Here is a 12,555-nt window from a genome sequence, read left to right as displayed (position 1 = left end):
ATTCATAATGATATATAGAAATATTGGCTTGTCTTTTGCTCACATTTTAGAGTATACTAAACACCATAAGGGCAGTAGAACTTTATCTAGTTATCTTTATAGCATCTCACAATATAAGCAAAAGTTAACTCAGTCCCACATCCAGGTGCTCCTTCTAAATAGTTTAGACATTTGATTCGATGGTAGCATTCCATGGGTCTTATTCTTTTAAAAATAAAACAGTCCATTCCGGTTTTCAAGTTTAATCCCTTCAAAGTTTTAGGCAGGACCTGCCACTGACAGTTACCTCCTGCTTGGACTCCTTTAGAAAAAGGAATGTATCCAGATGTGTCTGGATGATTTGGGCTCCTCTTTATCTATAGGCTTTGATGGCCTGTTGATTCGGCCCTTTTTTAAAAAAAGCCCAAGGAGGGCTGCTTTGGTGAATGGAAACACTGACTTGACTGAAAAGCTACAAACCAAGCAGCTTTTTTGCCTCTCCTGGATGCTTGGGACTGCTCTGTGTTTGCAGAAAGTACTAAAAATTCAGCTCCTGCCTTCACTGCCTGCTTGCTTTTACTACAGGAGACACCCACACTTACCCCTGGGACGGCTGCTCAGAAGCTGGCTTTCCCCTGTGTACGAACTTGCCTTAAATATGCTTTTTCTTTTTTAACTTATATTGGCCAATGTAGAAAAACCACTCTTCACCCGGGATGCATCCCAGTTGAAGGGAACATTCCTCAGCACCACCCTAAAAAAGAGCAACATGGGTTTTGGATTCACCATCATTGGTGGAGATGAGCCTGATGAGTTTCTGCAGGTGAAAAGTGTGATTCCGGATGGGCCTGCCGCGCAGGATGGGAAAATGGAAACAGGTAAGGTCCTTACTGCTTTAGAAATTTATTTCTAAAGCTTTCCTTTCCTCTACCCACCCCCCACCCCCCACCCCCCACCCCCCACCCCCCCCCCTCGACCAAGGCAAATAGGAGGAGCTTCTTTCATGATTTTAATTTGAAGGCCAAAGATCACTTCACTTTAGGGAAACCAGGAATTATGTTTCTCCTAAATTTAGGAGTATCCAATTGAAATATTTTGGAAATAGATCTAAATATCATTCTTGTCTCATTTTTCAGACTGCCCCTTCTATTTGCTGGATTTAATGGGCTCTTGAGATTGACACTTTTCTAATTTATTTTTAGAGTCCCGTCTTAGAGATGTGATTAACATTTCATACTATTCTACCTGATACTCAACCATTGGTATTTTAAAATCTGCATTAATCTTGTGATAGTCTCAATACTGAATTGCCCAGGTTAGATATTTAAATATGCATACTCATCTCAAAGAAAAAAATTTTGGATGGTATTCATCTATATATGTCCCCATCAATGTTTTAATATATAAGGTTGTTTTCTGCAGTTCTTACGAATCAATTTTCACATGCAGTTACTTGGATGTCTATCAAATTATAATCAAAATTCATTTAACATGGAGATGTGGAGGCAAATTGTTAAAGGCACAAATGCATAAAATATGAAAGGTCCACGGGGTAGAGAAAAAAGTGATGAACTAAGTCTGGTTTTTCAGTTTGATTTTAAATTCTCCTTCCTGGCCCATGTCCTTGGATTAATCCCATAACTTACAAATGGTAGTTTCCTCACCTGGGGTGGGGGGGGAGAAGAAATTTGATCTTGTGTCTTTAAAATACTGATTCAAGAATTTTTATGCTGTTTTTGAAATGCATTAGAAAGTATTACAAAGTATAATAACTGTATCTCCAAAGAACTGTATCACCATTACACATTTTTACAGTGTTGATTTAATTTGTGATATCAACTTGCCGACATTAATGGGTCTTAGTAGATATACAAATTAGAGAATTACTTTTGAGGAAACGTTATCACATCTATGTGGTCTGTATATTTGTGAATTGTTATATTACCATTTAGTAAATGGTTCCTCAAGAAATAACTGCTTTCCAAGGTCACCTAATGAATATATTTGTAACTCCCTCTCACTGGTGAGTAATAATCCATTTAATAGCTGTTCCATCTCCTTAAAGTTGAGTGAAGTTTTAAAACTAACCCACCACATTTTTCAAACACTATTGTTGTAAAAATCATCTGTACGTAATTTTCTGTAAGAGATAAGTTAGGGACGCATGGGTGGCCGGACACGAGAACGACAGTGATGGACAGGACAAGGCCCAGCTCCCGAGGAGTTTATGTCTAGGAAGGGCCTCCGATAGATAAACAAGTAGTTGTAACACAATATGAGCAGGATGAATCTGTAATAACCCTGATGTTGGCACAAAATCAAGACAGTGGGAGGAGGAAGCAACAGAAATGTTTAAAAAGAAAAGTGTGTTCCTAACCATGTAATCTTATTGGGCTTTTATAGAAGTGATAATTTCTCTCATTGGAAAAGAATACCATAAAACTTTGAAATCTGCTTATAAAATACTCAGGAAATTTAAATGTTTACTTTTAATTGTGAGGTAATTTAAAATAAAATGTAAACACATTTCTGTGATATTCCACAAGTAGCAATAGGAATGGCTACGCAGTTCATTGAGCTAATATTTCATGAATATCCATACATCCCAGGCATTCTGCTAATTATTAGGGATGCAAAAATGAAGAAACAAATGTTTCTATCATTAAGATGCTTACACTGTAGAAATAATGAGTAGCATGTTAATGAATAGTTACATCAATGCAATCATAAAAATATGTGCAAAGTCCAGAAATAGGCCAGAGGAATGGGAGATTGAATCCATTAGGAGATGCTTAGGGAGAGCCTCGTACGGAAAATGATGCCTGACAGAGTTTTGAATGATGAATAGGTGTTAGCTAGGTGGACAAAGAAGGGAAGCCACAGGAAGAGGAAACAACATATGCAAAGGCACAGTGGTGAGGAATACCTAGATAAAGATTTACATGCCATCACAGCCTATGGCAATATTCCAACTTCAGTAGATATTTATGTGAACTACCAAATAAAGTGATAATCATAACTGGTAAAGATGAACTGTTATGACATGTAGGAAACATCAAAGAATCGTCTGTAGTCATCCTCAACTAAAAAACATAGATTTCATAAATGCATCCTCAACTAAAAAACATAGATTTCATAAATGCATGAATACTTATATATAAAATATTTCTCATGTAAATCTCTCATATAATTATATGATTATCTCATATAATTCTCATATAAATTTTCAACCAATTAGGCATAGTGCTTTACTCTAGCCTGATGTTTTCTTGATTTGTCTGTGCCGAGAACCTGAAACAGTGCAAGGCAAAGAGCAAGTGCTCAATAAGTATTTGTTGGATGGGTGGATGGATGGATGGATAAATGGATGGATGGATGGATGGATAGAGTGTTGGATACACTTAGAAATTAAGAAGTGAAATTTGAATTGGCTGAATTCCACTTTTACAGCATAGCCTGGCCAATGCTAATTGGCCAAATAGTTTACCATCAAAGCAAAAATAAACCAGCATTGCAGTTTCTGGAGGAAATTAAAAAAGACAAAAACATGTTAGGGACAAAATTAATTTCCTTTTTTGTAATGACTTCATCTATAAATGAACCTCAAGTTCATTATTTTAAGAAAGATACTACTAAGATATCACTACAGATAGAGTGATAAATCATTAATATTTATGAGGTGTGTAGTCTTTCAGGGTTGTGGGATCAGCCAGAGTCAGGTTCCAGGATGAGAAGGGAGTCTGCTGGAGATTCTCTCTCTCTCTTTCTCTCTCTCTCTCCCTCCCTCAGCCCCTCCCACCACTCGTGTTCTCTCTGTCTGTCTCTCTGTTTCTCAAATAAATAAATAAATCTTAAAAATGGTAAGTGGTCTCATTTGACATTGAAATAAGCATGAAAATACTTGAATCAATTTTTTTAGCTCTAGGTTATCTCTAATTTAAGCAAAGAAATGTCAATAGTTTGTGTGGACACAGAGAAAGATCCGTTCTACTGAAAAGTTGACCAAGGGTCCTACACAATAAAAACAAGGGTAGGATGGGAATTCTTTCTTTCTTGATCAGCACTGATTCATGGGAAGGGGTAGAGACCAGGGGAAAATGAGGACACTGTGCCCCTGGCTGCTTTTTGAAAACTAATTGAGCCAATCCCCAGTGGTCCTATAATGTTCTAGAAGAAGCTTTTTTAGAAGAAATTACCAGAGTGCTCAGAAACCAACTGGCTTCTGATTGTTAAGTATTCTGCACATCCTGGCAATCATTTGTAGGCACCAGAGATCCTGGTCATATTCTTTAAAGTATTTTTTAAATCAAGATTGATATACGAAGGCTTACATAGAAACTACAAAGTCTGAGAGTTATTTATCTAACATCCTTCAGGTAAAAAGCTTCTCTTATTACATGATGTTTTCCTGTTTTTCTCCAGGCTAATTTTTGAATTGAGGCTTGAGGTTTTCAACAAATATAAGAGGGAGGGAAGCTGGCCTATCTGTGAAGTTCTTCTGTAGATAGGGGTTGAATTATGAGGTCACTTACAACCTATTAGATTTTATTTGCCCTCTTCTAAAACGTATCCACGTTATTAGTAAATGGCAAGAAACTGGGAGACTAGCATCCTGACATTCTCTGGCTCCCGGCATTTCTCCATTTCAGCAGATCACCGTTACTGCCCTTTTGCTGGTTGCTCACTCGTTCTTTGTGTTTCTGGAAGTAGAAGCCTAAGATTAATTTTCTCAGAATCACCTGGGGAGCTTTTTAAAAATGCAGATTCCTATGTCCCTGCACCTACTGATACCCCATTTCTAGAAGTGGTTTTGGGCATGTACATTTATACACTTCTAAAAATTGTCAAATCAACACATACATGTGAAAAAAAAATCACATCAAAATATTTGTAAGGTATAAAATATCTTCTGTCCTGCTCCTCTCCCCTCCTCCAGGCCCCTGTCCCAGAGGCACTCAATCAGTTTGTATTCTTAGAGATGGTAAATACCTTCACACCTCCAATTAATGTGTTTGTACTGTTGTCTTGATTTAACAGATTTAGACATGACCTATATTTACTTCCTCTTAGAAAGAAATGAAGAATTAGCTCTCTTGTCTCCCATCTGCCTTCCCACATTTTCCCAATAGAATTGTACAGCTAATTTCAGTAATGTTTGTATAGTTTTTACATTAACATGGCTTTATACATTTGTTCACTGACCCCAGTGATGTACCATTCATACCTTTTTCCCCCTTAAACAGCTTTGTGGGGTTTTACTTTGTCTTTCTCTCTGTCTTGCAGTATCTTTCTTAAAATAATTATTTGTTTTTCCTCCCAAAGCGTATTAGGTCCTCTAGCGTGTCTTCTTTTTTCTAAACATCTTTTGTCCTCCTGTTTCTGTCTGAGGCTAAGTGTTCCTCTGACCCTTGGGGATATTTCATCATGTCTCTCCCTAGCAGAGTCCACCATTATCCACATCTATCTCGCTCGCTCTCTCTTTTTTTTTTTTTAAGATTTTATTTATTTATCTGTTAGAGAGAAACAGCGAGAAAGGGAATATAAGCAGAGGAAGTAGAAGAGGGAGAGGCAGGCTTCCTGTTGAGTAGGGAGCCCCATGCAGGGCTCGATCCCTCCCTGAGATCATGACCTGAGGTGAAGACAGGCACTTAACCCACTGAGCCACCCAGGCCCCCCTCCACACCTCTTTTTTGCAGACGCTCATTTTACTGAAGTGCAGTCCTTGCATGTGTTATGATCCTCAGCTGTCCATATTTAAAAGTGAAACTGAAAAGTTTCCCTAATGTTCTTAGCCAGGAACAGAATATAAACATCTGTCTGTCAAATGGGGACCTTTTTTTTTTTTTTGGAGACTCCCTCAGTTTTTTTGTTTTTTTTTTTTTCTTATTTATTTATTTGACAGACAGAGATCACAAGTAGGCAGAGAGGCAGGCAGAGAGAGAAGGAGGGAGGAGCAGGCTTCCCGCCAAGCAGAGAGCCCGATGCGGGACTCGATCCCAGGACCCGGGATCATGACCTGAGCCGAAGGCAGCGGCTTAACCCACTGAGCCACCCAGGCACCCCTCTCCCTCAGTTTTTGACTTGGGGTAGGTGGTGGGAATTTTGCAGACAGTGCCTCCAGGAGGATTATATACTTATATCAAACTTTCCTGGGATTCTGCAGAGCAACTAAGAGCCCTTCTTGCCTTTGTCACTCTACACCCCGTCCCCCCACCCCCCGCCAAGAACACACTAGAATAGCAATCAACAAATGCTTTCTGTAAAGGTGCAAATAGTAAATATTTCAGGCCTCGTGGGCCAGGTGGTCTCTGTCACACTGTTTTACCCTGTTGTCATGAAAGCAGCCTTAGACACCACATAAATAAATCGGTGTGGTTGTGTTCCAGTAAATAGTATTTACCAATATGGGCAGCAGGTTTTGCTCCATGGGTCAGTTTGCCAACCCCCTGCCCTAGAATAGACCTTCCAAAACCATGATAAATTCGTCATCATGCCTTGATTTTCATTTCATATTCTAAAATTCTCTTGAGCTGTCATGCCGTATAACGGCCCCTCTCTGCCAGATAAATGGATTCTTTCAGGTTCTTTTCATTGCTGAGGGTTTATGCATTTTAAAGTCTTTGCTAAAGAGGATAGCCATGTGCATTCAGTCTGTCATCTGGAACCAGACATCTTAGAGTCTGCGTTTTTACACCTACTGAAGTTTGAGAACTATTGTATGGAGTGGTAGGTAACAAGAAGACTCCCTTCCCATCTACTGTACAACTTAGACGTTCCCCACCCTACCCCGACTGCCTCTCAACAGAGCCTATGCTCAGAATTGCTTTTATGAAGTGTTTATGAATATTCCTGGTACTAACTTTTAGAGTAGCGTCTCTGGCCATCTATTCAGTCCGACAAAGCTGATTACTCCTTATGTTTATCTTTCATATCAGAGTAGGACATTGACTCAAGAGCAATTTCTCATTCTTTGGGGATTTTAGCCCTGTTAACTCTCTATCCTATAATTGGCATTTTCTGAAATCTTAGTTATCTTTTTGCTTTCAGGGGAACAGCGAAGATTAACCTGAGGCTGTGGGTACCATGTAAGCAGATGGCTGCTCCGCTCTTGCCAGGAGAGTTACTGCCCCTCATGCGGTTAGCTCTTTGTACTGATTGTCCAGTTAATGGTTACCCTTGGGTTTCCCACCCTGCCTTACCCCAGTTTTATTGGACCTTCCCTAACCATTGCTAGCTCCCCAGCACTTTAATGGAATGCCATGGTTGTGATTTCAACATCTCCTGAGAAAGACTGTATGTAAGAGAAAGCCCAAGATGTAATTCAAGCATGTTTTGTGTCTCATCTGCCCTCTATCTGCTAACTTGTGTCCAGCACAGTCTTCCTTTTGAATTTTGAGCCCACGGCTGTGTCGGTCTGTCCCAGCTGCTCTCACACTGACGGGTTTGCCTCATCAAATATCTCAGTGAATCAGCCAGTGCTTCATCACCACCCACCTCCACCTCTGACGTTCACATTTAGATGGTTCTGTCAATTTCCAGAAGCAAATGAATAAATCTGAGAAATGTAATATTTCTACTTGAAGTATCTGTTGAGTTTTCTGTTGCATACCACACCAAAACTCGGCAACAATCAGACATTTACTCACGAGACCACATTCTTGCCTGGGATCTGCTGGGTGGCTCTCATCTGCTAGGCTCACTTTGGGACTGTCATCCCTCCTGGGGCTGGGATGTGGGGGGTGTTTTCACCCACAGCTGAGGCCTCAGCTGGAATGAATGGGACTCCCCAGGGCTGATAAAGCATTTCTCCCTCCACATGGTCTCAGCAACAAGGTGCCTGGAGCAGTTTCCACGGTGGCTTAGGGCTCTAAGAGAGCAAAAGGGAAAACTGTCAGGCCTCTCAGGGCCTAGCCTCCAACCAGCACGGCATCACTGCTACCCCTTCTGCTGATCAAGGCAAGTCACATGTCAGCTCATATTCAAGGGCCTGGAAACTAAGCCCTGTGTTTTGTTGGGAGAAGGGGCAAAACATTTCTAGTCGTCTTTTATCCACTGCACTACCTTTTATCTACCTTTCTGTGGCTTCCTTGTTTCTGAATTACTTGACTTTGTTCAAACTTCCCTCAGAAACTTATCTTTTACTTTTGTAGACACTCTACCTTTTTACCTTTCTGGCACAGAGGCGTTGATAATAGGTTGCCTTTCAATTCTCCAACATGCTACGAATAAATAACAGAGAATCATAATACCACGTCCAGGGAATATGAGCAGTGAAATCAGCTGGTCTCCAGCTCTGTCTTCTGAATAAAAATAGAGAAAGTGGTTGCAGCAATTCACTGTGTAAGAGCTAACAAAATATCCAGACTCACATCTGTGTTAGGTAATTTTCTAAATTTTACCCCTTGGTATTTATGAGCTTTAAATGCTACACACACACACACACAAAAGTCTTATGCTCTACAAAAGCCAGAAAGATAGAATTGAATTTCTAGCCAGCTGACCAATACTAATGTCTCCTGTAGAGAAGAAATAAATTGTGCTTGTTTAGCTTGTCAATAAATTTACTCTTGATTCTTTCCAAACACACCTAACTTTTAAAACCTCACTTCATTTTGTTCAAATACCTAACATCTCCCCTGCAAGCAATGTGTCTTTCAGATCAATCACCGGACATCTCACAGAGCCGGAGAGAGCCGCAGTAAACACTCTGTATCTTCTGTCCTCCCTTTAAGATGATATATTAGGTAATACAAATGCCATCATTGACACAATACTTGATTTTTGGCTACACACCACACCACTTGAAAGGTTTAAAACATTGTTGCATCAATTCTTAAAATCATGATATGCTTCAATAACGCATTTAGTTTTAAAGAAGAGGTCTTTGTAACCCAAACAAGTGCTATTGCAGTGCCTCTTTTTGGCACATTTCTATCTTTTCTCTCTTTATAAATGCCTTGTATGATGCTGTTTATGACCTCTTCATTTAAAATCAGAGTCTAGATAAAAGCTCACTTGAGAAGGATTAATTACTATACACGTTCTATCTAGTTTTCATCTCTGCCCCAGGCTTAAATACTTGATTCTCATTTGAGCACAGATAGAGCAAAGTTTGTTACTTTAATTTTGTTTCTAGTTTCGGGGTTGGTATCCATTTGGGTGAGTCCCACAGTAATTGAGTTACGACATTTGTGACCATTGTACCTGTTAACACCAAGGAAGTCAGTGCACTTAAATGTACTATTATCACTATTATTTTTAAGTTATTCTGCAGGGAAGCTTTATGTTAATTTGTAGCACAGGTCCACCGGCCCTCTGAGGATCTCAAGAAAAAAAGAGGTGGGACTCCTACTCAGCCTAAGGGCCCAGCTCTGCACAATACCAGACATTATAATACCAGGAATGTTACGTTAGAGTAATCTTACTGGGTATGAAGTTGGTGGTTTAAAAATCTGAAAGCTAATCATTTAAGTTTAATGGAAAAGGACTGGCGATTATGGGGTTAATGTTGTCTTTTTATTACCCACTCCATGGAGGAAGTGGTTGACTGTCAGTATATTAGCGAAAGGCTTTCAGCTTAAGTTATACACATTCGAAATAATGCTATCATCTAAATGCATTTAAGAAGTTTTTATTGTTTGAATTCCTTAGGTCTGGGTCCAGGATCCCCAGTTCCCTTGCTTATCAATGAAAAAAAAAAGGATCCAAATAGGTACAAAGAGTACCAGATTCTGGTGTCTGGATTGGCATATGTGCTTTTATAGACAATGTTTAAGTCATTCAGTTCCTATTACTCTCGGTCTGGCAACTAATGGAACTGAGCCTTTGGTTCACCAGGAAAAAATCTGTTTTTTACAAAAGGTACGTGTTTTCACCCACCCCCTCCTTCGGTGGACTTGTAAACTCTTGCTACTTGCCATCCCCTGTCCCCAGCACCTAACTATAAACTAAGTCAGAGCCTATGTCTGACTACATCAGTAATAAATTCCCAAGGCATATTTACCACCAGATATATGACATATGTTCAGCTGTTCAACTGGGTGATTGGACAGTTGAAGGAATCTTTCTGGGCAGCACTGATCTCCTTACATGGATTACTATGAAGGCACAAGATTTGCTGTAATTATCATAGATTTTCCTATGATTATTTATGCTCCCTTAAAGGATTATTTAAGGCTTTTCTTTGTCTAATTTAACCAAACATTTGATTAGAAGAGGCATTACATACAAAGTACTTAAAATAGGGCATGGCATATGGACTCATTTGGAATTGGTAACCGTTATTAATATTTATAAGACTGTCTTCCAATAAATTGAAGGAGGCTTTAGTATTCTGGGAGTGATAGATATATGAAAAGAGTTATGAACAGCCAAGATGGTCACCATTTGACCCTGGAAATGAAATGATTCTGTATGGAACACTAACAGCAAAAAACCTCTTGCTTCTTAAAGTAGTTTCCACTTCTAAAGGAGATAATCAGAAAACTGTTGGAATTGTAGTGCCACGTTGACAACTGTTATTCTGTTGGTAGACCGGCATCTGAAGTAGAACGCTCAACCTCGTGTGTGTGTAAAGACCACTGGAAACTGGGCTGGTGTGCCACATAGGCATGCCATTGGATTCTGACTCTTTTTACTAGACATAAGTCTTTTTACTAGATACCCTCGAGACATCGCTAACCTCATCTTCATTTTTTTAATGAAGTTTCTCACTTTTTGATATTATAACCCACTCCAAAATAAAAACGTGTCCATCCTGAATCATAAGAAACAACAAAGAAAAGTCTAGAGAGGGTAAGATAGTTGGGAAATGTCTGAGGCAAAATACACATTTCTGTTAAAAGCCATAGTACTCCCTGAATCAAATATCCATAGAGGATGCTGGTGCATATTCCTACAGATTGTCATGTGGTCCCGTAAGCGCTCAATGAATAGTTTAATTTCCTAGGTACACACACATAGATCACCCCCTACAGATATGTGCATGTAAGTGAGAAAAAGAGGCAAGAAATATGTCTTCTACTGCTTCCCCAGCTAAGTCTTAGATCTTAGTTCATAATTATAAACCTCTTCGCATTCTAAACAGGAAGACTTCACTGAAGTCAATAGGAGATAAATTGCCATGCAGACCTTTGTTTATAAGTGTAATTCTGCTGGTTTTTGCAAGCTGCCAGTGAAATTAGAGATGGAGCGCACTGGAGTCGGCAAATAGCAAAGCTGCTACAGCTGCAGAAACATGATTCCCGAACCCAGTGTAATTAATGCGCCTCTCACACGCGCCAGCTGAGGATTTGCATGAACTGACAGGAGCACACACGGTAACTCTCGTGCCATCGTCTAATTTACTACTTTGTTCGAAAATCCAACTCTGTGAGGTGAATTTTGCATCTCTTAATGGCAAGAACCATCGTCAGAAATGAAAATATTTCATCACGTAAACGAGATATTGACAAAAAGCGGAACTTTGTTTTGCAAAACCACGATTAATAACCTAGAACTGTCTTTCTCCGTGTTGTGAGCTTCATATTCCTTCCCTCTTTGTTTCTAAAGTGTTGGGTCCTGAAATTTTCATTCCTCTGGCTTCTTTGCTCTTCTTTCCTATTTTTCTCACCTGACTAGGGAAAAAGCAAAAACTGGATCTATTTTCTCCTGTGTTCTCATGAGAGAATGAAATTTGGGGCGTGAAAAAACAGACTTAGATTGCCACATCTCGAAATGTCGTATGAGGCACTTAACATACTTTCCAGGCATCATGATGGATAGACACGCGAGGTTAGCAATACTGGCATGTTTGCAGAGCAGTTTCTCATGGACTTGTGTAAGATTGTGATCCTGAATTGGGACATAAAAGCTTTGAAGCGTTAGAGTAATGAGGTTGGGGCTAGATGTAGCAAGAGCTGAAATTATATGAATCCATCCTGCGTGAAGTGAACATTCCCGGAAAACAAGGTGCCATGCTTTTGTGGTCATTGACATCTGCCTACAGGCTACATCAGTGGTGACTGGTGTAATCTCAGAATTTACAAAGTAGGACCTCAAGTACAAACTAAAAGGTATGGAATTGTTTCCAGTGCTTCTCATCAAGGCTGGGTCCTTGAGATTTTTTTTTTTTTTAAACGAAATGCAAAGGTCATTTTTCCTTTGGAAAAAAATAACCACCTGCCATTTCCTAGAGAAAAGGTGACATTTTTCTATGAAAAGGAGACATTTTGCCCAGAGGCGAGTGGAGGCAGTTTCTGGGATTGCCTGACAGTGAGTTTACATAAGAGCAGAGCAAGGTGCTGTGCCTCTGGCAGAAATGACATTTCTCTCCCTAGTCTTAGAGCTGCAAATTCTAAAAAATACAACACTGACTTTCTGGTGGTAATTCTGGTCTCTCATTGATGTATGCTGTGGCATTACTAATTAATGCTATGAACACGTGCCATGCTGAGACCAGGGGAGGTTATACAAAGATGGCGGACGGGGAACTTCCCGAGCTACGAGTCCAGCCCTGTGCTTCCATTTCTATCAGTGACTAATCTTGTTCTGTTTCACCTAGCGCCTCACTGCACAGCATCAGTGTTCCTGTCTATT

The 12,555-nt window shown here is 39.8% G+C and overlaps 1 protein-coding gene across 3 annotated transcripts in view; it reads left to right on the top strand.

Annotated features, from left to right (window-relative positions):
* The window catches only part of MAGI2 (membrane associated guanylate kinase, WW and PDZ domain containing 2), a gene marked incomplete at its 3' end in the record, with an annotated part of 1,345,444 nt that overhangs the window by 1,035,553 nt on the left and 297,336 nt on the right, over positions 1-12,555 (top strand). For all 3 annotated transcript variants that reach the window (XM_080818052.1, XM_080818051.1, XM_080818053.1), the window contains exon 9: positions 675-857. In XM_080818052.1, the coding sequence (XP_080674178.1) occupies positions 675-857 (183 nt within the window). The remainder of the gene's footprint in view (positions 1-674; positions 858-12,555) is intronic.

Source organism: Martes martes (assembly GCF_963455335.1).
Source record: "Martes martes genome assembly, chromosome: 11".
In the NCBI taxonomy this organism is placed as follows: domain Eukaryota; kingdom Metazoa; phylum Chordata; class Mammalia; order Carnivora; family Mustelidae; genus Martes; species Martes martes.
This window is presented reverse-complemented; position numbering and strand designations above follow the sequence as displayed.